The sequence below is a fragment of the Oncorhynchus mykiss genome, chromosome 2, assembly GCF_057628025.1.
Source record: "Oncorhynchus mykiss isolate SJ-2025 chromosome 2, ASM5762802v1, whole genome shotgun sequence".
Classification (NCBI taxonomy): Eukaryota; Metazoa; Chordata; class Actinopteri; order Salmoniformes; family Salmonidae; genus Oncorhynchus; species Oncorhynchus mykiss.
The window spans coordinates 39,488,476-39,515,598 of NC_143023.1; the positions used below are offsets into that span (position 1 = coordinate 39,488,476).

General features: G+C 42.0%; 1 protein-coding gene across 5 annotated transcripts in view; it reads left to right on the forward strand.

Annotated features, from left to right (window-relative positions):
* The window catches only part of LOC110489640 (zinc finger protein 236), a 106,740-nt gene that overhangs the window by 46,063 nt on the left and 33,554 nt on the right, over positions 1-27,123 (forward strand). For all 5 annotated transcript variants that reach the window (XM_036948247.2, XM_090199461.1, XM_036948253.2 and 2 more), the window contains exons 13-18: positions 3,886-4,146; positions 4,459-4,715; positions 8,036-8,137; positions 11,246-11,385; positions 12,235-12,344; positions 22,321-22,472. In XM_036948247.2, coding sequence (XP_036804142.1) covers positions 3,886-4,146; positions 4,459-4,715; positions 8,036-8,137; positions 11,246-11,385; positions 12,235-12,344; positions 22,321-22,472 — 1,022 coding nt within the window. The remainder of the gene's footprint in view (positions 1-3,885; positions 4,147-4,458; positions 4,716-8,035; positions 8,138-11,245; positions 11,386-12,234; positions 12,345-22,320; positions 22,473-27,123) is intronic.

Consider the following 27,123-nt stretch of genomic DNA (forward strand, 5'->3'; position numbering starts at 1 on the left):
TCGTCAATGTTGTTGTTGTTGGAAGCAATGTGGAACATATCCCAGTCCACGTGACCGAAGCAGTCTTGAAGCGTGGAATCAGATTGGTCGGACCAGCGTTGAACAGACCTGAGCGCGGGAGCTTCTTGTTTTAGTTTCTGTCTGTAGGCAGGGAGCAACAAAATGGAGTCGTGGTCAGCTTTTCCGAAAGGAGAGCGGGGGAGAGCCCTATATGCGTCGCGGAAGTTAGAATAGCAATGATCCAAGGTTTTACCAGCCCTGGTTGCGCAATCGATATGCTGATACAATTTAGAGAGTCTTGTTTTCAGATTAGCCTTGTTAAAATCCGCAGCTACAATGAATGCAGCCTCAGGATATGTGGTTTCCAGTTTGCAAAGAGTCATATAAAGTTTGTTCAGGGCCATCGATGTGTCTACTTGAGGGGGAATATATACGGCTGTGATTATAATCGATGAGAATTCCATTGGTAGATATGCGGTTAACATTTGATTTTGAGGAATTCTAAGTCAGGTGAACAGAAGGACTGTTCGGTATGTTGTTGTGATCACACCACGTCTTGTTAATCATAAGGCATACGCCCCCGCCCCTCTTCTTACCAGAAAGATGTTTGTTTCTGTCGGCGTGATGCGTGAAGAAACCAGCGGGCTGCACCGATTCCGTTAGCGTCTCTCGAGTGAGCCATGTTTCCGAAAAGCAAAGAACGTTACAGTCTAGGATGTGTCTCTGGAATGCTACCCTTGCTTGGATTTCATCAACCTTGTTGTCAAGAGACTGGACATTGGCGAGTAGTATGCTAGGGAGTGGTGCGCGATGTGCCCGTCTCCGGAGCCTGACCAGAAGACCGCTTCGTTTGCCTCTTTTACGAGGACTCGAACCAGGAACACATCGACAACAGCCACCCATCGCTCCACAAAATCCGCGTCCCTTGCAGAACAACTTCTCCAAGTCTCAGAGCAAGTGACGTTTGAAACGCTAGTAGCGCGCACCCCGCTAACTAGCTAGCCATTTCATATCGGTTACACCAGCCTAATCTCGGGAGTTGATAGGCTTGAAGTTAAACACCGCAATGCTTGAAGCATTACTAAGAGTGCTGTTGAACGCACAAAAGTGCTGTTGAATGAATGCTTACGAGCCTGCTGCTGCCTACCATCGCTCAGTCAGACTGCTCTATCAAATATCAAATCATAGACTTAATTATAACATAATAATACACAGAAATACGAGCCTTTGGTCATTAATATGGTCGAATCCAGAAACTATCATTTAGGAAACAAAACGTTTATTATTATCGCATATACATATACGCATATACATATATATTGGGGCGGCAGGGTAGCCTAGTGGTTAGAGTGTTGGACTAGTAACCGGAAGGTTGCAAGTTCAAGCCCCCGTGCTGACAAGGTACAAATCTGTCGTTCTGCCCCAACCCACTGTTCCTAGGCCGTCATTGAAAATAAGAATTTGTTCTTAACTGACTTGCCTAGTTAAATAAAGGTAAAAAAAAAAATTAAATACCTTGAACGCAATGAACGCAAGAGAAGTGACATAATTTCACCTGGTTAATATTTCCTGCTAACCTGGATTTCTTTTAGCTAAATATGCAGGTTTAAAAAATATATACTTCTGTGTATTGATTTTAACCTTTTGCATGTATTATTTGTTTTTGGCTAAAAAACGTACCCATTTGAAACTGCCTATTTCTCAGCCCCAGAAACTAGAATATGCATATAATTGTCAGATTAGGATAGAAAACAAATATTGTCTGTGAGTATAACAGAACTGATATTGCAGGCGAAAGCCTGAGGAAAATCCAATCAGAAAGTGCCTCGTATTTTGAAATCTCTCTGTTCCTATGCATGCCTATCCTCTATTTAAAGGGATTTCAACCAGATTCCTTTTTCTATGGCTTCCCTAAGGTGTCAATAGTATTTAGACATAGTTTCAGGCTTTTATTTTAAAAATGAGCGTGAAGGTTCACATTGCGTAAGTGGATAGGTGGGGGCTCTCAGAGCGAGTTTTTGCGCAACTGAGTAAAGCCGCTATTGTTCCTCCCGCTGGTACTGAAAAGCCTACACACTTGGTTGATATATTATCGAATATATATTTAAAAACATTATTTGGAATATTTTTTGGAATATACGTCTGCTTTGTCGTGACCGCTCTTTCCTGTGGATATTTGAACATAACGCGACAAACAAACATCGGTATTTTGGGTATAAAAAAAGTCTTTATGGAACAAAAGGAACATTTGTTGTGTAACTGGGAGTCTCGTGAGTGAAAACATCCGAAGATCATCAAAGGTAAACTATTTTTTTGATTGCTTTTCTTATTTTCGTGACCTAGCTACTTAATGCTTAGTGTACATAATGTTATGTTATGCTATCGATAAACTTACACACGCTTGGATTGCTTTCGCTGTAAAGCATAATTTCAAAATCTGAGACGACAGGTGGATTTACAAAAGGCTAAGCTGTGTTTTCCTATATTGCACTTGTGATTTCATAAATATGAATATTTTTTGGTAATATTATTTGACTGTGGCGCTATGCTATTCAGCGGTTTCTGATGACAATTATCCCGCTACCGGGATGGGTAGCATCAACAAGTTAAAGGCATTGATGTTTATGGTTAGGTACACGCTGGAGCAATGACAGTCCTTTTTCCGCACTGCATCGATTATATGCAACGCAGGACACGCTAGATAAACTAGTAATATCATCAACCATGTGTAGTTAACTAGTGATTATGATTGATTGATTCATTGTTTTTTATAAGATAAGTTTAATGCTAGCTAGCAACTTACCTTCGCTTCTTACTGCATTCGCGTAACAGGCAGGCTCCTCGTGGAGTGCAATGTAAAGCAGGTGGTTAAAGTGTTGGACTAGTTAACTGTAATGTTGCAAGATTGAATCCCCGAGCTAACAAGGTAACAATCTGTCTTTCTGCCCCTGAACAAGGCAGTTAACCCACCGTTCCTAGTCTGTCATTGAAAATAAGAATGTGTTCTTAACTGACTTTCCTAGTTAAAAAGGTGTAAAAAAAAAATAATAATCTGCCAAATCAGTGTCCAAAAATATAGATTTCCAATTGTTATGAAAACTTGAAATCGGCCCTAATTAATCGGCCATTCCGATTAATCGGTCGAACTCTACTGCAGAGATGGTTGTCCTGGAATGTTCTCCCATCGCCACAGAGCAATTCTGTCAGTGACCATCAAGTTCTTGGTCACCTCGCTGACCAAGGCCCCTCTCAATTTGGCCGGGCGGCCAGCTCTAGGAAGATCTTGGTGTTCCAAACTTCTTCCATTTAAGAATGATGGAGGCCTCTGTGTTCTTGGTGACCTTCAGTGCTGCAGAAATGTTTTGGTACCCTTCCCCAGATCTGTGTCTCTGAGCTCTACTGACAATTCCTTCGACCTCATGGCTTGCTATTTGCTCTGACATTGCACTGTCAACTGTGGGACCTTATATAGACAGGTGTGTGCCTTTCCAAATCATGTCCAATGAATTTAATTTACCGCAGGTGATCTCCAATAAAGTTGTAGAAACTTCTCGAGGATGACCAATGGAAACAGGATGCACCTGAGCTCAATTTCAAGTCACCTAACAAAGGGTCTGAGTACTTGAGTAAATAAGGTTTTTCTGTTTTTGTATTTGTAATAACTTTGCAAAAATATCTGTAACCTGTTTTCGCTTTGTCATTATGGGGTAATGTGTGTAGATTGAGGATATATATATATATATGGATATATATATATAATATATATATATTTTTTAATCAGTTTTAGAATAAGGCTGTAACGTAATAAAATGTGGAAAAGTCAAGGGGTCTGAATACTTTCTTAATGTCTCATGATATTAACATTGTTAGGTCATCTTCCATCAGGTCTCACACGGGAGAGAGGCCGTACAAGTGTGTCCAGTGCAGTAAGGGCTTTGCCTCCTCGGGGGTGCTGAAGGCTCACATCCGGACCCACTCGGGCCTCAAGGCCTACAAGTGCCTGATTTGTGACACCACATTCACCACCAGCGGCAGCCTGCGCCGCCATATGACCACCCACAGCGACATGCGGCCCTACATGTGCCCTTACTGCCAGAAGACCTTCAAGTCCTCACCCAACTGCAGGAAGCACATGAAGACCCACAGGTTAGTAATGCTCATGTGTTGTCAGGCACAGAGTTGTTTCAGGTCATGTGATCTGACCAGGTGGAAAAAGCGTAAAACTACAAGCCGTAATTCAGGTCGTGTCATCGGGAATGCTGTCTAGCTAAGTGGCTAGCGAGAGCGTCGCTCTCCCAATTTGGTTATTGTCATGTTGCTGAAATGTGTGTGAAATTGAAACTTTCAACTCTAAATCTCTAGATGTCAAATCTTTCCATAAAAAATGGCTGATTTCTGTTGGTTTTGTAGATTAAAGTAGTAAACAACCTGAATTCACCTCCCCATTCCCCCTCCCAGGTATGAGTTGGCCCAGCAGCTCCACCAACAGCTGAACCCGGAGCCCTCGACGCTGGACGACCCCATGAACGGCACCACCGTGACCCACAACCTGCAGGTGGAGCTGGAGGACGGCACCCTACAGCAGGAGGCTCCTCCCACGGTGGGCTCAGAGCAGCAGGGCATGCTGGGACTGGACCAGGCGCAGGTGGTGGACGGCGGCCAACAGGTGTCGCTGGAGACCCAGCTAAGTGACCAGCCCCTGGGACAGGAAGAGGGTAAGAGTGTCAGCGTGTTAGAGGGCATCAGTTTGGACAAGGCACAGACTCACTGGTCTTGAACACGTAATACGTAGTTATTAGGGACGCATGGGGATTCGAGGATCAGTGATTCTGTGCAGTCTGACGGCAATATATTTTGTAGTTGATCTCGAACATAGTCTTTTAATGTCGATGACAATCATGCCATAACGTTATAGGCCTGCTGCCACAGCCCTCTAACTTTCAATGGGGGATCCACGTAGTTCTATGTTGGATGTACAAAGGATGATGTGAACAAAGTGATCCACCCCTAGAAGGTGTCTGAACCCTTCCCAACATCAACAGACATTTCTACAGAGATACAGTCTTGCTCTCCACCCATCTCTCTTGATCTTAGATTGTATTTTTCATTTGGCCAGTCTACGCTGCAAGGTGTTTCGTTTTCAGGGACAATAGTTGGCTACAACTGTGTTAGCAAATAAAGCAAGGAACTGTTGAATATGGAATCTTGTTAATATTTTGAATATCAAATCTTTCTAAACGACACTCCTTTAAGATAGCAAAGGGCAAAAATCTGGGTTTCTCATCTTGCCCGTCTGTATAACTCCTCCATCTCTATTCCTTCCTCCACTCCAAATAGTGTGTCCATTTATTTCACTCTCAAGACTTTTTATCTGTCCATTACTCAAACGCTATTTCCATCCCAATGCTGGATCTTCAAAAACCTTCTATTTTCTTATTGATGGTTTTCTTGGAATTGTTATTTCAATGGGTTTTTGGATACATCTCATTAGGATTCATGGTGTGTGACTGACAGAACCCCCCTCCTTGACCTTGTAGCTTTAATATTTAAAACAGTTCCAATGTATACTATATTTAACCTCAGAACAGAAAGAGAAGAGCATAGCACAACAAATGAAACCGGGCCAGAGGTCAAGCTTCAATCCTCATTAAAATTGCTACACTACCCTTTCAACCTCAAGAGTTCACAGTGATTAAAAGAGAACTGAAAAAGGGGAAAAAAAGGAAAGAAACTTACCCTAGCTTTACGATTGTATGTGATTTAGATTAGTATTCGTCCTCTCAGCCTTCGGTAAGGTCCTTTAACAGTTTAAAAAAATGGTTAAATGCATGAGGTAACCCCCGACCCATTCACAGAGAGAACAGATAACCTCTTGACTTGATTCACTTATGCCTGTGGAGTGAATAAATATATATACACTACTGTTCAAAAGTTTGGGGTCACTTTGAAATGTACTTGTTTTTGAAAGAAAAGCACATTTGTTTTGTTTTTGTCCATTAAAATAATTTCAAATTGATCAGAAATACAGTGTAAACATTGATAATGTTGTAAATGACTATTGTAGCTGGAAACGGCAGTAAAAAAACAACAAATGCAATGTCTACATTGGTGTACAGAGGCCCATTATCAGCAACCATCACTTCTGTGTTCCAATGGCATGTTGTGTTAGCTAACCCAAGTTTATCATTTTAAAAGGCTAATTGATCATTAGGAAAAAAAATTATATTATGTTAGCACAGCTGAAAACTGTCCTGATTAAAGAAGCAGTAAAACTGGCCTTTAGACTAATTTAGTATCTGGAGCATCAGCATTTGTGGGTTCAATTACAGGCTCAAAATGGCCAGAAACAAATTACTTTCTTCTGAAACTCGTCAGTCTATTCTTGTTCTGAGAAATGAAGGCTATTCCATGCGAAAAATTGCCAAGAAACTGAAGATCTCGTGCAACGCTGTGTACTACTCCCTTCACAGAACAGCGCAAACTGGCTCTAACCAGAATAGAAAGAGGAGTGGGAGGCCCCGGAGCACAACTGAGCAAGAGGACAAGTACATTAGTGTCTAGTTTGAGAAACAGACGCCTCACAAGTCCTCAACTGGCAGCTTCATTAAATAGTACCCACAGAACACCAGTCTCAACGTCAACAGTGAAGAGGCGACTCCGGGATGCTGGCCTTCTAGGCAGAGTTCCTCTGTCCAGTGTCTGTGTTATTTTGCCCATCTTAATCTTTTATTTTTATTGCCTAGTCTGAGAGATGGCTTTGTCTTTGCAACTCTGCCTAGAAGGCCAGCATCCCGGAGTCGCCTCTTCACTGTTGACGTTGAGACTGGTGTTTTGCTGGTACTATTTAATGAAGCTGACAGTTTTTAGCTGTGCTAACACTGCTAACATTGCAAAATGTTTTTCTAATGATCAATTAGCCTTTTAAAATAATACACTTGGATTAGCTAACACAACATGCCATTGGAACACAGGAGTGATGGTTGCCGATAATGGACCTCTGTAGATATTCCATTAAAAATCTGCCGTTTCCAGCTACAATAGTCATTGGGGCGGCAGGTAGCCTAGTGGTTAGAGCATTGGACTTGTAACCGAAAGGTTGCAAGATCAAATCCCCGAGCTGACAAGGTAAAAATCCTTTGTTCTGCCCCTGAACAAGGCAGTTAATCCACTGTTCCTAGGCCGTCATTGAAAATAAGTATTTGTTTTTAACTGACTTGTCTAGCTAAATAAAGGTAAAATGTGTAATATATGTAATATTTAACAGATATTTAACAGATATATATTTTTTCCTGACGTTAACAATGTCCAACTGATCAATTTTATGTTAATTTAATAGACAAATAATGTGCTGTTCTTTCAAAAACAAGGACATGTCTATGTTGTTTTATTTTACCTTTATTTAACTAGGCAAGTCCGTTAAGAGCAAATTCTTATCTTCAATGACGGCCTAGGAACAGTGGGTTCAGGGGCAGAACGACAGATTTGTACCTTGTCAGCACGGGGGCTTGCAACCTTCCGGTTACTCGTCCAACGCCCTAACCACAAGGCTACCCTGCCTCCCCTATGTGACCCCAAGCTTTTGAATGGTAGCGTATATTTCCACTCTGAGTAGTAGTACACTACTGTAGTAGTGTGAAAATGAAGATAATGCCCTTTTAGTGTAAGAGCTGTTTGAAAAGACCATCATCATCCATCATGACATCACCATACAGTAAATGAGTTAATAGACCAATAAGAAAGATTTCCAAACCTCTCTGCCTATAACTGCACATTTGTTTGTTTTCCCCTCCCCACTCAAATCACTCCCATACAAGTCCTAACAACATTTTTTTTTTTTCTTGCTTGAGACATTTTTCTTTGCCATGAAGCTACAGTATTGTTGGTTTTGTTTCTTTTTGACCATTTTAATTTGACAAAAATCCCAGCTGCATTGGACCTTTTTAATTGAATCGTACTTTGGCCTTAATTTATACAGTTTAGCCAGACTAACCGGCTTTGTTCCTCTCTCCTCTTATCTCTCCCCCTCTGACTCCAGACACCTTTGTGACTACCCAGCATGCTCTGCCTCAGAATATTAGCCACTTTGAGACGCAGACACTCCCACAGCCTGGCTTTGACCAGCAAGCACTTACTCAAGGTAACTCATGCACGTACACACAAAAACACCCCCTGCATGGTGGTGGCACACAAACCTTTCTCTCAGTACATTTAACAATGTCCGTGAGTTAACCTGGGGTAAATTACATGCGCGCGCACGTTGGCAGCCCGCGACTGTCTGACTCCAGTGTAATGGATAACGCTATTGTTGTCTCTGACCTCTGAATGAGAAGAGCCCATTTACAGCGAGGACTGTCAGAAAGCATCTGCTTGACACATCACATATTTAATTTTCATAATAGGTAGCTTAACCTTTTGTCTCCGTGATGATTGCATCCAGCCTCTATCGACCACAGCAAGTATGCTCTCCTACAGAGGTGCATTACTCGGTAGAACACTGTGTCTTGCGGCAGGTTTCCCGCCTCATCCTAGGCCTCCTATACGCTCTGTACAGTTTTGCTAAAGTAAAAAGTTTGATGTCATAAATAAACCAGAGACCAACAGCAGGGAGGATATTGATGTCTGTGTCTGAATGCATGTCTGTGTTTCTTATTAGCATGTGTGTGGCACTCCACGAGATGGACTTCTATACATTTCCTCTCCTCTCTTGTTCTTTTCAAGAAGGAAAGTAAGGAATTATTTGAACATTCCTAGAACTTCTCTCTGCCGTCTGCTAGTATTGTTAATGAATCGTGGCCATTCGTTAATATCAGTGAGTGGAGCTTTAATGACTGACTGTGTGGTACAGAGTCCCCTAATTTACACCCTAAGACAATCCGACTGGTGGCGTAGGCACAGGAAGTTTCCTGCACAGTCTTTGTCCACACACACACACACGCACGCACACATGCAGACTGGCGGCATGGGCTCTGGAAACATCAGTCTGTTAATGGCGCGTTGTAGGAGGGTGAGCCGTAGCAATCCTTAATTAGCTTTTGTTTAACTTTTCCAATCACACTTTTAGCCATGTCATGTTTGCAGTAATTAATTAATGTCCTCCTCCGACTCTTCTAATTTGGCAAAGGCTCTAGCCTCTAGCCAGATATACAGGGTTAACTCATTTTGTGCTGTGGTGCTGAATGTGAGGTTTATCCATAATAGGCTTTTCAAATCCACTTCTATCTGTGTAATCAATTAATCTATTCTAAGGTACAATGTGTGTAGCAGTGGGGGGAGAAATCAGAGGACAGATTCCTGGAATTAAAATGAATGGAACGATATCAAACACATTAATTCCCTTACAGCCATGACAGTGAGCCCGTCCTTCTATTTCAAGCCTCCGCATGTGTATACAGTGCATTTGGAAAGTATTCAGACCCCTTGACTTTTTCCATATTTTGTTACGTTACAGCCGTATTCTAAAATTGATTAAATTGTTTTTTCCCCTCATCAATCTACACACAATACCCCATAATGACAAAGCAAAAACAGGCTTTTAGACATTTTTGCAAATGTATTAACAATAAAAACTGATATCACATTTACATAATATTCAGACCCTTCCCATTCTTCTCTGCAGATCCTCTCAAGCTCTGTCAGGTTGGATGGGGAGCGTCCCTGCACAGCTATTTTCAGGTCTTTCCAGAGATGTTCGATTGGGTTCAAGTCTGGGCTCTGGCTGGGCCACTCAAGGACATTCAGAGACTTGTGCTTAGGGTTGTTGTCCTATTGGAAGGAGAACCTTCACCCCAGTCGGAGGTCCTGAGAGAGCGCTCAGGACCTCAGACTGGGGTGAAGTTTCTCCTTCCAACAGGAGCAGGTTTCTATGAAGGATCTCTCTGTATTGTGCTCTGTTCATTTTTCCCTCAATCCTGACTAGTCTCCCACTCCCTGCCTCTGAAAAACATTCTCACAGCATGATGCTGTCACCACCATGCTTCACTGTTGGGATGGTGCCAGGTTTCTTCCAGACGTGATGCTTGGCATTCAGGCAAAGTAGTCATGATTTCATCAGACCAAAGAATCTTGTGGCCTGAGAGTCCTTTAGTTGCCTTTTGGCAAACTCCAAGCAGGCTGTCATGTAACTTTTACTGGGGAGTGGCTTCAGTTTGGCCACTCTACCATAAAGCTGCAAAGATTTTCCTTCTGGAAGTTTTTTTCCATCTCCACAGAGGAACTCTGGTGCTCTGTCAGATTGACCATGGGGTTCTTGGTCACCTCCCTGAGCAAGGCCCTTCTGTTCCCCGGGCTCCGAAGACGTAAATGTCAAACAAGGCAGTCCCCCGCACCTCGTCGATTCAGTGGAGTTGGGTTAAGTGCGGAAGACACATTTCAGTTGAATGCATTCAGTTGTACAACTGACTAGCCCCCCTCCCCCGATTGCTCAGTTTGGCCGGGCGGCCAGCTCTAATTTTATTGCATTTTTAATTTAGTCTTTATTTAACTGCGCAAGTCAGTTAAGAACAAATTCTATTTTACAATGACACCCTCCCCTGGCCGAACCCTCCCCTAACCCGGATGACGCTGGGCCAATTGTGCGCCGCCCTATGGGACTCCTGATCATGGCCAGTTATGAGAACAGCCCTGGATTGAATCCGGGTCTGTAGTGACGCCTCTAGCACTGCGATGCAGCGTCTTAGACCGCTGCGCCACTAGATCCCCAAAATAAGAGTCTTGGTGGTTCTAAACTTCTTCCATTTAAGAATGATGGAGGCCACTGTGTTCTTGGGGACCTTCGATGCTGCAGAATTTTTTTGGTACCCTTCCCCAGATCTGTGTCTCGAAAAAGTATGTCTCTGAGCTCTACAGACAATTCCTTCGACCTCATGGCTTGTTATTTGCTCTGACATGCACTGTCAACTGTGGGACCTTTATATAGATAGATCCAATCAATTGAATTTACCACAGGTGTACTCCAATAAAGTTGTAGAAACATCTCAAGGATGATCAATGGTAACAGGATGCACCTGAGCTAAATTTTGAGTCAATTTTGCTATGAGTCTCATAGCAAAGGGTCTGAATAAAAAAAAATATTTTCTCTGTCATTACATACATTGGAATAAGGTGTGGAAAAATTCAAGTAGCTTGAATACTTTCCGAATGCACTGTACATCCTCCTTTGGAGTTGCTAGGGTCCCTTAAGTTCTCATACGGGGTTAACCCATTGTATGCTGTAGTGCTGACTGTACCCCTTTGTGTCCTCCTGCAGGTTTCACCATCACCGCAGAGGGCTATCCCCAGGCCCAGTTCTCTACTGTGCAGCAGCTACAGGACTCCAGCACACTGGAGTCTCAGGCCCTCTCCTCCAGCTACCACCCCCAGAACCTGCTACATGTGCCCAGCCAAGAGGTGGTGAATCCAGCACCGTCAGCCTCTACCTCCACACCTTCCACAGCGGGCTTCCATCTCACCATCATAGCGTGGCATTGGCTCTATGTAGAGTAGGGTTGCAAAATTTCCCCAAGTTCTCAGTAGACCCTTCCATAGGGATTTCTGAAAAACCCAGGGTCTTTGGGAAATTTCAATTAAAACATTTTTCATCACCTGTCGAATACAACTAGTGTAGACTTTACAGTGGAATGCTTGCTTACAAACTTTTCCCAACGATGCAGAGTTTTAAAACATTATAATAATAAATAAAATATGAACTAACTCGAAATAAATAAAATACACAAGAATGGAGCTATATACAGGGAGTACCAGTACCAGATCAATGTGCAGAGATACTTGAGGTAGACATGTACATGAAGGCAGGGTATAGTGACTACGCATCCAGATAGATAATAATGAGCATAAAATAATAAATGGCGTAGCAGCAGCAAATTGTGTGTCTAAAAGTCTGTGTTATGTGTGTGCGTATGTAGTGTTTGAGTGAGGGATGTGTGGTGGAGTGACAGTGTAGTGTGTGATTTGTGTATATGGTGTGTATATAAAGTCTAGTGAATGTGCGTAGGGTCAGTGCAAGATAAAGTCAGTGCAGATAGTTTGGGTAACATTAATTAACTATTTAGCATTCTGGCTATTAGCAGTCATATGGCTTGGGGATAGAAGCCATCTCAGAACCTGTTTGCCACCCTACTCAACGGGTGTTCTATCAAGCCAAAAACGACTAAATTAAATGTAGTCAGTTCAAATATTCACTATTCAGTGATTTAATCACGATGTAGTTAATTAATGGTTGCATATACTTCTGTTTAGACAAGTGGCCTGCTCCAGGAGACTAGCCAAGGAGACCTCCAGCTGTCTGACCAGACGCAAGACTACCAAGACCCAGAAGACAGCGAGGACAACAGCAAGAGGGCTTACAGGTGTGTGTGTGTTTGTCCAGTGTGTGTGTTTGTCCAGTGTGTGTGTGTGTCTGCGGTGTGTATGTCTGTGTGGCTCAGTTGGTAGTTCATGGCGCTTGCAATGGTTGTGGGTTCGATTCCCACAGGGACCAGTACAAAAATAAAAAGTTAGAAAAATGTATGCACTCACTGCTGTCGTTTTGGATAAGAGCCTCTGCTATAAATGACTAAAATGTAAATGTCTGCAAGCGACAGCGAGCCTCTAATTTTCGGCAAGTACTGGATGCTTTTACTTTCTGTCATTGTTCCCAGCTCGTCAGCAGATAACACTGTTATGCACCTTTTATCAAAAGTTGTGCTCTAGGGCTGTAACAGCATTAGCAGTCGACACGGAGGAATGCAAAACAAAGATAACACTATCAGAATCGCTCCCCCGTTGCTGTTATTGTCTCCTGATAAAGTGACCATTTTGAGTGCGAGACATGTCAAATCAAATTTTATTAGTCACATGTGCTGCAAAAAACAGGTGTAGACCTTAGAGTGAAATGCTTACTTACAAGCCCCTAACCAACAATGCAGTTAATTTTTTTAAATAATTAATAAAAGTAACTAGTAATTAAAGAGCAGCAGTAAAAACAATAGCGAGAGGAGGGTACCGGTACCGGAGTCAATGTGCGGGGGCACCGGTTAGTTGAGGTAATATATACATGTACAGTGAGGGGGAAAAAGTATTTGATCCCCTGCTGATTTTGTACGTTTGCCAACTGACAAAGAAATCATCAGTCTATAATTTTAATGGTAGGTTTATTTGAACAGTGAGAGACAGAATAACAACAAAAGAATCCAGAAAAACGCATGTCAAAAATGTTATAAATTGTTTTGCATTTAAATGAGGGAAATAAGTATTGACTTAGTACTTGGTGGCAAAACCCTTGTTGGCAAGGGTTTTAGGTAGTTATTAAAGTGACTATGCATAGATGATAACAACAGAGAGTAGCAACGGTGTAAAAGATGGGGTGGGGGGGGGAAATGCAAATAGTCTGGGTAGACAATTGATTAGATGTTCAAGAGTCTTATGGCTTGTGGGTAGAAGCTGTTTAGAAGCCTCATGGACCTACACTTGGCGCTCCGGTAACGCTTGCTATTCGGTAGCAGAGAGAACAGTCTATGACTAGTGTGGCTAGAGTCTTTGACCATTTTTGGGCCTTCCTCTGTCACCGCCTGGTATAGAGGTCCTGGGTTGCAGGAAGCTTGGCCCCAGTGATGTACTGGGCCTTACGCACTACCCTCTGTAGTGACTTGCGGTCGGAGGCCGAGCAGTTGCCATAGTAGGCAGTGATGCAACCAACATGCTCTTGATGGTGCTGCTGTTTTGAGGATCTGAGGACCCATGACAAATCTTTTTTGTTTCCTGAGGGGGAATAGGCTTTGTCGTGCCCTCTTCACAACTGTCTTGGTGTGCTTGGACCATGTTAGTTTTTTGGTGATGTGGACACTAAGGAACTTGAAGCTCTCAACCTGCTCCACTCCAGCCCCGTCGATGAGAATGGGGGCTTGCTTGGTCCTCTTTTTTCTGTAGTCCACAATCATCTCCTTTGTCTTGATCACGTTGAGGGAGAGATTGTTCTCCTGGCACCACACGGCCATGTCCCTGACCTCCTCCCTATAGGCTGTCTCGTCGATGTCGGTGATCAGGCCTACTACTGTGTCATCGGTAAACGTAGGATAGTATTGGAGTCGTACCTGGCGTGCAGTCATGAGTGAACAGGGAGTACAGGAGGGGACTCAGCACGCACCCTGAGGGGCCCCTGTGTTGAGGATCAGCGTGGCGGATGTGTTGTTACCTACCCTTACCACCTGGGGGATGGCCAGTCACGAAGTCCAGGATCCAGTTGCAAGGGAGGTGTTTAGTCCCAGGGTCCTTAGCTTATTGATGAGCTTTGAAGGCACTCTGGTATTGAACGCTGAGCTGTAGTCAATGAACACCTTTTGTCCTGGTGGGAAAGAGCAGTGTGGAGTGCAATAGAGATGGCATCATCTGTGGCTCTGTTAGGGTAGTATGCAAATTGGAGTGGGTCTAGGGTTTCTGGAGTAAGGGTGTTGATGTGAGCCATGACCAGCCTTTCAAAGCACTTCATGGCTACAGACATGAGTGCTACGAGGCGGTAGTCATTTTTATTTATTTTTTATTTTATTTCACCTTTATTTAACCAGGTAGGCAAGTTGAGAACAAGTTCTCATTTACAATTGCGACCTGGCCAAGATAAAGCAAAGCAGTTCGACACATACAACGACACAGAGTTACACATGGAGTAAAACAAACATACAGTCAAGTATAAACAAGTCTATATACGATGTGAGCAAATTAGGTGAGATAAGGGAGGTAAAGGCAAAAAGGCCATGGTGGCAAAGTAAATACAATATAGCAAGTAAAACACTGGAATGGTAGATTTGCAATGGGAGAATGTGCAAAGTAGAAATAAAAATAATGGGGTGCAAAATAAATAAATAAAATACAGTAGGGAAACCGGTAGTTGTTTGGGCTAAATTATAGGTGGGCTATGTACAGGTGCAGTAATCTGTGAGCTGCTCTGACAAGTTGGTGCTTAAAGCTAGTGAGGGAGATAAGTGTTTCCAGTTTCAGAGATTTTTGTAGTTCGTTCCAGTCATTGGCAGCAGAGAACTGGAAGGAGAGGCGGCCAAAGAAAGAATTGGTTTTGGGGGTGACTAGAGAGATATACCTGCTGGAGCGTGTGCTACAGGTGGGAGATGCAATGGTGACCAGCGAGCTGAGATAAGGGGGGACTTTACTTAGCAGGGTCTTGTAGATGACATGGAGCCAGTGGGTTTGGCGACGAGTATGAAGCGATTTAGGCAGGTTACCTTAGTGTTTTTGGGCACAGGGACTTTGGTGGTCTGCTTAAAACATGTTGGTATTACAGACTCGGACAGGGAGAGGTATAAAGTGTCGATGAAGACACTTGCCAGTCGATCAGCGCATGGTCGCAGTACACGTCCTGGTAAACCGTCTGGCCCTGTGGCCTTGTGAATGTTGACCTGTTTAACCTCTAGCGTCGAGCAATCCCATATCCGGGAGCGTAATCATAGCCTCAAGCTCATTAGCATAACGCAACGTTAACTATTCATGAAAATCGCAAATGAAATTAAATAAATATATTGGCTCACAAGCTTAGCCTTTTGTTAACAACACTGTCATCGCAGATTTTCAAAATATGCTTTTCAACCATAGCTACATAAGCATTTGTGTAAGAGTATTGATAGCTAGCATAGCATTAAGCCTAGCATTCAGCAGGCAACATTTTCACAAAAACAAGAAAAGCATTCAAATAAAATCATTTACCTTTGAAGAACTTCAGATGTTTTCAATGAGGAGACTCTCAGTTAGATAGCAAATGTTCAGTTTTTCCCAAAAGATTATTTGTGTAGGAGAAATCGCTCCGTTTTGTTCATCACGTTTGGCTAAGAAAAAAGCCTGAATATTCAGTCATTACAATGCCAAACTTTTTTCCAAATTAACTCCATAATATCGACAGAAACATGGCAAACGTTGTTTAGAATCAATCCTCAAGGTGTTTTTCACATATCTATTCGATGATAAATCATTCGTGACAGTTTGGTTTCTCCTCTGAACCAAATGGAAAAATGCACGCAGCTGGAGATTACGCAATCATTTTGACGGAGGACACCAAGCGGGCACCTGGTAAATGTAGTCTCTTATGGTCAATCTTCCAATGATATGCCTACAAATACGTCACAATGCTGCAGACACCTTGGGGAAACGGCAGAAAGGCTCATTCCTGGCGCATTCACAGCCATATAAGGAGACATTGGAACACAGCGCATTCAATATCTGGGGCACTTCATATTGGTTTCGCCTGTAGCATTAGTTCTGTGGCACTCACAGACAATATCTTTGCAGTTTTGGAAACGTCAGTGTTTTCTTTCCAAAGCTGTCAATTATATGCATAGTCGAGCATCTTTTCGTGACAAAATATCTTGTTTAAAAGGGGAACGTTTTTTTATCCAAAAATTAAAAGAGCGCCCCCTATATCGAAGAAGTTAAAGGTCTTACTCACATCGGCTGTGGAGAGCATGATCACAGTCTTCCCGGAACAGCTGGTGCTCTCATGCATGTTTTAGTATTGTTTGCCTCGAAGTGAGCATAGATGTAGTTTAGCTCGTCTGGTAGGCTCGTGTCACTGGGCAGCTCTCAGCTGTAGTCTGTTTTGTTTGTAAGCCCTGCCACATGCGACGAGCGTCAGAGCCGGTGTAGTACAATTTGATCTTAGTCCTGTATTGACTCTTTGCCTGTTTGATGGTTCGTTGGAGGGCATAGCGGGATTTCTTATAAGCTTCCGGGTTAGAGTCCCGCTCCTTGAAAGCAGCAGCTCTAGCTTTTCGCTCAGTGCAGATGTTGCCTGTAATCCATAGCTTCTGGTAGGGGTATGTACGTACGGTCAATGTGAGGATGACGTCATCAGTACACTTATTGATGAAGCCAATAACTGGTGTAGTGTACTCCTCAATGCCATCGCTGGAATCCCTGAACATATTCCAGTCTGTGCTAGCAAAACAGTCCTGTAGCTTAGCATCTGCTTCATCTGACCTCTTTTTTTATTGATCGAGTCACTGGTGCTTTCTGCTTTAATTTTTGCTTTTAAGCAGGAATCAGCAGGATAGAATTATGGTCAGATTTGCCAAATGGAGGGCTAGGGAGAGCTTTGTATGCATCTCTGTGTGGTTATAGGTGATCCAGGGTTTTTTCCCCTCTGGTTGCACATTTAACATGATGATAGAAATTTGGTAAGATGGATTTAAGTTTCCCTGCATTTAAAGTCCCCGGCTACTCGGAGCGCCTCCTCTGGGTTTGTTTGCTTGTTTTCTCCTGTTTGTTTACTTATGGCGGAATACAGCTCATTCAGTGCGGTCTTAGTGCCATCACCGGTCTGTGGTGGAATGTAGACAGCTACGAAATATACAGATGAAAACCCTCTAGGTAAATAGTGTGGTCTACAGCTTATCATGAAATACTCTACCTCAGGCAGGAAATAGCTCAAGACTTCTTTCGATATCGTGCACCAGCTGTTATTTACAAAAAGACATAGTCCCGATGGTAGTTTCATCTTCCGCGTAGGTCATTTTATTTTATTTTCCAAAGATTGCACGTTTGCTAGCAGAATGGATAGAAGTGGGGTTTTAGTCGATCGCCTATGAATTTTCAGAAGGCAGGCCGCCGTCTGGACCCCTTTTCTTCGCATTCTCTTCACGCAAATGACAATGATCTGGGCCTGTTCCCAGGAAAGCAGTATGTCATTCACATCGGACTGGTTATAGGAAAAAAAGGATTCTTCCAGTCCGTCGTGAGTAATCGCAGTTCTGAGTTCCAGAAGTTATTTTTGGTCATAAGAGAAAGTAGCAGCAACATTGTACAAAATAAGTTACAAAAAAACGAAAAGAGACTAACAAAAAAACACAATCTGGTTAGGAATGTGTCAAACGTCAGCCTTGTTCTCCGGCGCCATCTTGTGTGTATATGACACAATGTTCAACTAAATAACTGTCCCAAATGGCACCCTATTCCCTATCTAGTGCACTACTTTTGACCATGGCCCATATTTTGCCATTTGGAAATCAGACAATGAGTTAACTCTGCTAGCTTCCTATCTGTAAAGGTGACTGTGCCAGCTTGTGTTGCTCCAAGCTTTTTGTTTTGTGATTAACTTGTGCGTCAGATGTCTGTAGAGGTGACGGTGGCAGCTTGTGTTGCTACAAGCTCTTAGTTTTCCAACTAACTTGTGCGTCAGATGTAGCAGAGGACACTAGCCACTGATGTTGTTGCGTTGTGGAAACAGAGAGTGGGACAGGAAGGGGACTGAGTAATGCGTCATGCTTTTATTCAGTTGTTCCCTCATTTGTTCCCCATGGCACTCAGAACAGATGCAAAAAAAAGACTTACAAAATCCCCTACCACGTCAGCGCACAATGCGTTATTAATGCACGTCTAGGATGAAACGACTAGCGGTATAGACAAAACAAGAGAAAGGAGGACGTAGATGGATAAGGGGAATACAGTGCCATGCGAAAGTATTCGGCCCCCTTGAACTTTGCGACCTTTTGCCACATTTCAGGCTTCAAACATAAAGATATAAAACTGTATTTTTTTGTGAAGAATCAACAACAAGTGGGACACAATCATGAAGTGGAACGACATTTATTGGATATTTCAAACTTTTTTAACAAATCAAAAACTGAAAAATTGGGCGTGCAAAATTATTCAGCCCCCTTAAGTTAATACTTTGTAGCGCCAACTTTTGCTGCGATTACAGCTGTAAGTCACTTGGGGTATGTCTCTATCAGTTTTGCACATCGAGAGACTGACATTTTTTCCATTCCTCCTTGCAAAACAGCTCGAGCTCAGTGAGGTTGGATGGAGAGCATTTGTGAACAGCAGTTTTCAGTTCTTTCCACAGATTCTCGATTGGATTCAGGTCTGGACTTTGACTTGGCCATTCTAACACCTGGATATGTTTATTTTTGAACCATTCCATTGTAGATTTTGCTTTATGTTTTGGATCATTGTCTTGTTGGAAGACAAATCTCCGTCCCAGTCTCAAGTCTTTTGCAGACTCCATCAGGTTTTCTTCCAGAATGGTCCTGTATTTGGCTCCATCCATCTTCCCATCAATTTTAACCATCTTCCCTGTCCCTGCTGAAGAAAAGCAGGCCCAAACCATGATGCTGCCACCACCATGTTTGACAGTGGGGATGGTGTGTTCAGCTGTGTTGCTTTTACGCCAAACATAACGTTTTGCATTGTTGCCAAAAAGTTCCATTTTGGTTTCATCTGACCAGAGCACCTTCTTCCACATGTTTGGTGTGTCTCCCAGGTGGCTTGTGGCAAACTTTAAACAACACTTTTTATGGATATCTTTAAGAAATGGCTTTCTTCTTGCCACTCTTCCATAAAGGCCAGATTTGTGCAATATACGACTGATTGTTGTCCTATGGACAGAGTCTCCCACCTCAGCTGTAGATCTCTGCAGTTCATCCAGAGTGATCATGGGCCTCTTGGCTGCATCTCTGATCAGTCTTCTCCTTGTATGAGCTGAAAGTTTAGAGGGACGGCCAGGTCTTGGTAGATTTGCAGTGGTCTGATACTCCTTCCATTTCAATATTATCGCTTGCACAGTGCTCCTTGGGATGTTTAAAGCTTGGGAAATCTTTTTGTATCCAAATCCGGCTTTAAACTTCTTCACAACAGTATCTCGGACCTGCCTGGTGTGTTCCTTGTTCTTCATGATGCTCTCTGCGCTTTTAACGGACCTCTGAGACTATCACAGTGCAGGTGCATTTATACGGAGACTTGATTGCACACAGATGGATGGTATTTATCATCATTAGTCATTTAGGTCAACATTGGATCATTCAGAGATCCTCACTGAACTTCTGGAGAGAGTTTGCTGCACTGAAAGTAAAGGGGCTGAATAATTTTGCACGCCCAATTCTTCAGTTTTTGATTTGTTAAAAAAGTTTGAAATATCCAATAAATGTCGTTCCACTTCATGATTGTGTCCCACTTGTTGTTGATTCTTCACAAAAAAATACAGTTTTATATCTTTATGTTTGAAGCCTGAAATGTGGCAAACGGTCGCAAAGTTCAAGGGGGCCGAATACTTTCGCAAGGCACTGTATATATTTGACATTGTAAACTACTGAACTGTCTCCTTCAGATACGACACAGATGTAATCAAGACCAAGGTTTTAACAGTGAGAAAAGAGTATAGTGTGTGGTATAGTGCGACTTCAGTTTGGGTGTAATGCTCTGTATGGAGTCCTATATATGTATCAAAATTAGACTCCACATCCTGTTTAGATAAGTACACACATACACCTCTCATACAGTGGGGAGAACAAGTATTTGATACACTGCTGATTTTGCAGGTTTTCCAACTTACAAAGCATGTAGAGATCTGTAATTTGTATCATAGGTACACTTCACCTGTGAGAGACGGAATCTAAAACAAAAATCCAGAAAATCACATTGTATGATAACCTGCAAAATCAGCAGTGTATCAAATACTTGTTCTCCCCACTGTATATGGGTTGATTATCTCTCTCTGTCTCATTGTAAAGGCTGTGCAGGCAGTGGTTGCTCCACTTAAAGTTTTGTGATTCATGCTGCTGGGCTTAGAGGTCATTTGTGGTTTAGTACAGTACCCTGCGTCACCACTTCATTGCTCCAGACCAGCACAAGGGGGGAGTTAGAGCACTGATTATGCTTTTGAGTCCTACTGTGTCTCTAACTGACAATGAATGGGTGACATAAACCTAAATAGAAACTGATAATTGTGGACGCCTTCAGTATTACTTACTAAAACTGTTGTACGCTAAGGTTTTTATTTTGTTAGGATTATTTTGCTCTTACTGTTGTACTGTAGGCCACTCCCGACCGGTCACGTTAGACCGTTGCACCACTCAGGCGCTGTATAAGACAGGATTATTAGGTGTGTTGCTACAGATGCTGATTCAATACCCGCGCCGCCCTCTACTGGGAGACCCGTGAGATGATTGTGGGTTTTTGTTTTCTCTCCCTCTAAAAACAGAAATAAATAATGCTAAATAATAAACTGGCTTTATTTACAAATTAGTAACATTGTCTCACCCCATGTTCAAGATTGGCCTTTTTCTCGCTCATTTTACGTTATTTGAAAACAAAATCATCTCCAAAATATTGTTATTTTTAAACAATTTGATTATTATTATTAATTTAGAAGCAATAGCCTACAACTGTTTTAGCACGTTTCGCGCTGCTCTGAGATGGGGACTGGTCTTGATAAATCAAGGAGATTTTTTATTTTCACTGAATCTCTGTTTGGGTGTTGGTTAAGACTAGAATTCGAAAATTAGGGTGAAGAAATGTTATGCTCTTAGTGTTACCTTTATTTAACTAGGCAAGTCAGTTAAGAACAAATTCTTATATGCAAGGACAGCCTACTAGTACCTTCCTCCTCGTCGGGGAATTGAACCCCGGTGTCCTGCGTGCCTGCACAACACTGGGATTCTTTAGCTAAATAGCCCAGTAATGTACTCCCGACCGTTACGTTGTACATTGTGATATTTCTGTTCCATCCTAATGGCAAACCAGAGGGTTTTTAATTTTTTCTTGGAATAGAAACAACATAATATTAATCAAATTAAATAAGCAAGTACTAGTCAAACGTTTTGGGTTTTTCTTTATTTGGACTATTTTCTACATTATAAAAGACATTTATGAAACAACTATGAAATAACACACATGGAATCAGTTATGAACAAATTATTATTTACAAGGACAGCCTACTCCTTCCTCCCCATCAGGGAATTGAACCCCGGTTTCCCACTTGCCTGCATTCTCTAGTACAGACACTTGAAGGCTATCAAATGCTTCTCAAAGATGCTCTCTGGTAGTCAAACTAGCACTAACTAGAATCAATGGTACCAGTGGTTCACACTTGCCATAGAATTCTGCTGCAACATGCATGCTGCGCCGCAGTACTCTGCAATTTTTAGCTTCAACCCATAACTCACACCTTCCAAACAGAAAGCACAAACAGATGCCATAGGCCTGAGTTAGTGACCTTTCCAAAGAAAGGTTTGGTTTTCAATTATCCCACTTCACAAAAAGTCTGATGTACTTTTATAAACCCCAACTTGCTTTGTGAATTGGTGGTGGAATTTTGAAATGATTCCTGTTGTCAGTATTGTTAACTGATGATTTGTGACTTCATAGGAGCTTTATTGGTACACATCTCATTGACAGAAACAGACCGTCTCTATTATATAATGGTTGTGTTCATTAGGGCATGCGATGGAGAAGGTTTTGCAACAGACCAAATAAGTGTTTCCTTTTGGTGGTCAGTTAGTCCCTCCCTGTTTTAGTCTGTTTTCTTGAGTTTGATTCCTAATGAACACGACCTGTGTGTTTGATTCCCCCCAGGTGCACCATGTGTAATAAACCTTTTAAGAAGTCCAGCCATCTGAAGCAACACGTGCGCTCCCACACAGGAGAGAAACCCTACTGCTGCAACATTTGTGGCCGATGCTTCGTCTCAGCAGGGGTCCTCAAGTCCCACCTCAACACACACACAGGTAAGAACAGTGTACCTCAGCACGCCTGCATACAGTGGCAAGAAAAAGTATGTGAACCCTTTGCAATTACTTGGACTTCTGCATAGATTGGTCATAACATTTGATCTGATCTTTATCTAAGTCACAACAGTAGACAGACACAGTCTGCTTAAACTAATAATGCACAAACAATTCTTTATTTATTGAACACCCTTCTAAACATTCATAGTATAGGGTGGTAAAAGTATGTCAACCCTTGGATTTAATAACTAGTTGAGCCTCCTTTGACAGCAATAACCTCAACCAAACGTTTTCTGTAGTTGCGGATCATACCTGCACAACGGTCATTAGGAATTTTGGACCATTCCTCTTTACAAAACTGTTTCAGTTCAGCAATATTCTTGGGATGTCTGGTGTGAACCGCTCTCTTGAGGTCATCCCACAGCATCTCAATCGGGTTGAGGTCAGGACTTCTGGGCCTCTCCAGAAGGCTTATTTTCTTCTGTTGAAGCCATTTTGTTGTTGATTTACCTCTGTGTTTTGGGTTGTTGTCCTGTTGCATCACCCAACTTCTCTTGAACTTCAATTGGCGGACATAGCCAAAATATTTTGATACACTTAAGAATTAATTTTTCCGACGATGATTGCAAGGTGTCCAGGCCCTGAACTTTCTCCATTGATAGACAATTTGTCTTACTGTGGAGTGATGAACATCAAGGCTTTTAGAGATACTTTTGTAACCCTTTCCAGCTTTATGCAAGTCAACAATTCTTTATCCTAGGTCTTCTGAGATCTCTTTTTGTTTGAGGCATGGTTCGCATCAGGCAATGCTTCTTGTTGAATAGCAAACTCAAATGTTGTTTTTTTATAGGGCAGGGCAGCTCTAACCAACATCTCCAATCTCATCTCAATGATTGTACAGTCGTGGCCAAAAGTTTTGAGAATGACACAAATATTAATTTTCACAAAATTTGCTGCTTCAGTGTATTTAGATATTTTTTTCAGATGTCACTATGGAATACTGAAGTATAATTACAAGCATTTCATAAGTGTCAAAGGCTTTTATTGACAATTACATGCAGTTGATGCAAAGAGTCAATATTTGCAGTGTTGACTCTTCTTTTTCAAGACCTCTGCAATCCACCTTGGCATGCTGTCAATTAACTTCTGGGCCACATCCTGACTGATGGCAGCCCGTGCTTGGAGTTTGTCAGAATTTGTGTGTTTTTGTTTGTCCACCCGCCTCTTGAGGATTGACCACAAGTTCTCAATGGGATTAAGGTCTGGGGAGTTTCATGGCCATGGACCCAAAATATCGATGTTTTGTTCCCCGAGCTACTTAGTTATCACTTTTGCCTTATGGCAAGGTGCTCCATCATGCTGGAAAAGGCATTGTTCGTCACCAAACTGTTCCTGGATGGTTGGGAGAAGTTGCTCTCGGGGGATGTGTTGGTACCATTCTTTATTCATGGCTGTGTTCTTAGGCAAAATTGTGAGTGAGCCCACTCCCTTGGCTGAGAAGCAACCCCACACATGAATGGTCTCAGGATGCTTTACTGTACAGACCTAGTGAATGACCTGCAGAGAGCTGGGACCAAAGTAACAAAGTCTACCATCAGTAACACACTACGCGGCCAGGGACTCAAATCCTACAGTGCCAGACGTGTCCCCCTGCTTAAGCCAGTACATGTCCAGGCCCGTCTTAAGTTTGCTAGAGAGCATTTGGATGATCCAGAAGAAGATTGGGAGAATGTCATATGGTCAGATGAAACCAAAATATAACTTTTTGGTAAAAACTCAACTCGTCGTGTTTGGAGGACAAAGAATGCTGAGTTGCATCCAAAGAACACCATACCTACTGTGAAGCCTTGGGTGGAAACATCATGCTTTGGGGCTGTTTTTCTGCAAAGGGACCAGGATGACTGATCCGTGTAAAGGAAAGAATGAATGGGGCCATGTATCGTGAGATTTTGAGTGAAAACCTCCTTCCAACAGCAAGGGCATTGAAGATGAAACGTGGCTGGGTCTTTCAGCATGACAATGATCCCAAACACACCACCCGGGCAATGAAGGAGTGGCTTTGTAAGAAGCATTTCAAGCTCCTGGAGTGGCCTAGCCAGTCTTCAGATCTCAACCCCATAGAAAATCTTTGGAGGGAGTTGAAAGTCCGTGTTGCCCAGCAACAGCCCCAAAACATCACTGCTCTAGAGGAGATCTGCATGGAGGAATGGGCCAAAATACCAGCAACAGTGTGTGAAAACCTTGTGAAGACTTACAGATAACGTTTGACCTCTGTCATTGCCAATAAAGGGTATATAACAAAGTATTGAGAAACTTTTGTTATTGACCAAATACTTATTTTCCACCATAATTTGCAATAAATTCATTAAAAATCCTACAATGTGATTTTCTGGATTTTTTTCTTCTCATTTTGTCTGTCATAGTTGAAGTGTACCTATGATGAAAGTGGAAACATCATGCTTTGGGGCTGTTTTTCTGCAAAGGGACCAGGATGACTGATCCGTGTAAAGGAAAGAATGAATGGGGCCATGTATCGTGAGATTTTGAGTGAAAACCTCCTTCCAACAGCAAGGGCATTGAAGATGAAACGTGGCTGGGTCTTTCAGCATGACAATGATCCCAAACACACCACCCGGGCAATGAAGGAGTGGCTTTGTAAGAAGCATTTCAAGCTCCTGGAGTGGCCTAGCCAGTCTTCAGATCTCAACCCCATAGAAAATCTTTGGAGGGAGTTGAAAGTCCGTGTTGCCCAGCAACAGCCCCAAAACATCACTGCTCTAGAGGAGATCTGCATGGAGGAATGGGCCAAAATACCAGCAACAGTGTGTGAAAACCTTGTGAAGACTTACAGATAACGTTTGACCTCTGTCATTGCCAATAAAGGGTATATAACAAAGTATTGAGAAACTTTTGTTATTGACCAAATACTTATTTTCCACCATAATTTGCAATAAATTCATTAAAAATCCTACAATGTGATTTTCTGGATTTTTTTCTTCTCATTTTGTCTGTCATAGTTGAAGTGTACCTATGATGAAAATTACAGGCCTCATCTTTTTAAGTGGGAGAACTTGCACAATTGGTGGCTGACTAAATACTTTTTTGCCCCACTGTATGTCCCATAAATATCACAAATGGTTCTTTTGTTCGATTAATTCCGTTGTTATATATCCAAAATGTCAATTTATTTGGTGCATTTGATCGAGGAAAACACCTGTTCCAACTCGCGCAACATGGCTACAAAATATCTCATAAGTTACCGGTAATCTTTGTCCAAACATTTCAAACAACTTTCCAAATACAACTTTAGGTATTTTGTAACGTAAATAATCAATAAAATTTAAGATGGGATAAACTGTGTTCAATACCCGACGAAAACAAAGTGGGGGGTGCTTTTAGGTCACACGCCTCTATCAAACAGTACATTTCACTCGACCCTTGTTCTGGACAGGGCTACTTTTTCATTACACAAAGGAAAAACATCAACCAATTTCTAAAGACTGTTGACATCCAGTGGAAGCGATAGGAACTGCAAGCAAGTGACTTAGAAATCCAGATCCCTATAGAAAACTCATTGAAAAGAGAGTGGATGGTTTGTTCTCGGGGTTTCGCCTGACAAATAAGTTCTGTTGTACTCACAGTGATTTCTATCCAAATCTACTAATATGCATATCCTAGCTTCTGGGCCTGAGTAGCAGGCAGTTTACTTTGGGCACGCTTTTCATCCGGACGTGAAAATACCGCCCCCTAGCCTAGAGTGGTTAATTGCAATTTATCTGATCACTCTTCATAACATTCTGGAGTATATGCAAATTGCCATCGTACAAACTGAGGCAGCAGACTTTAATATTAATATTTGTGTCATTCTCAAAACTTTTGGCAACGACTGTACTCCAGGTTAGGTGACTCCTGACTCCAATAAGCTTTTGGAGAAGTCATTAGCCTAGGGATTCACATACTTTTACCATCCTACACTGTGAATGTTTAAATGATGTATTCAAGAAAAATATAACCATTTATTTGTTATTAGTTTAAGCAGACTGTTTGGCTTTTTTATGACTAATTTATGCAGAAATCCAGATAATTCCAGAGTTCACATACATTTTCTTGCCACTGTAGTTAAAATAGCATGCTTTTTATCTGGCCGACCCAGACTCACGCCTCTCGCAGGACAGCAAAGTGCTTAATTTTACGAATTCTGTTCATTCACGTATGACAGTCAAATATCGATCTCATAATTGTTTCTCTCTCTTGGCTGTGCAGCTGGGTTGTGGAGAAAATTACAATATTATAGCCACAAATGCTTTGGGAAACCCAATGGTGTAAAGTACTTCAGTAAAAATCCCTTAAAATACAGTTGAAGTCGGATGTTTACATACACCTTAGCCAAATACATTTAAACTCAGTTTTTCACAACTCCTGACATTTAATCCTAGTAAAAATTCTCCATCTTAGATCAGTTAGAATCACCACTTTATTTTAAGAATGTGAAATGTCAGAATAATAGTAGAGAATTATTTAATTCAGCTTTTATTTATTTATTTACATTCCCAGTCTGTCAGAAGTTTACATACACTCTATCAGTATTTGGTTGCATTGCTTTTAAATTGTTTAACTTGGGTCAAATGTTTTGAGTAGCCTTCCACAAGCT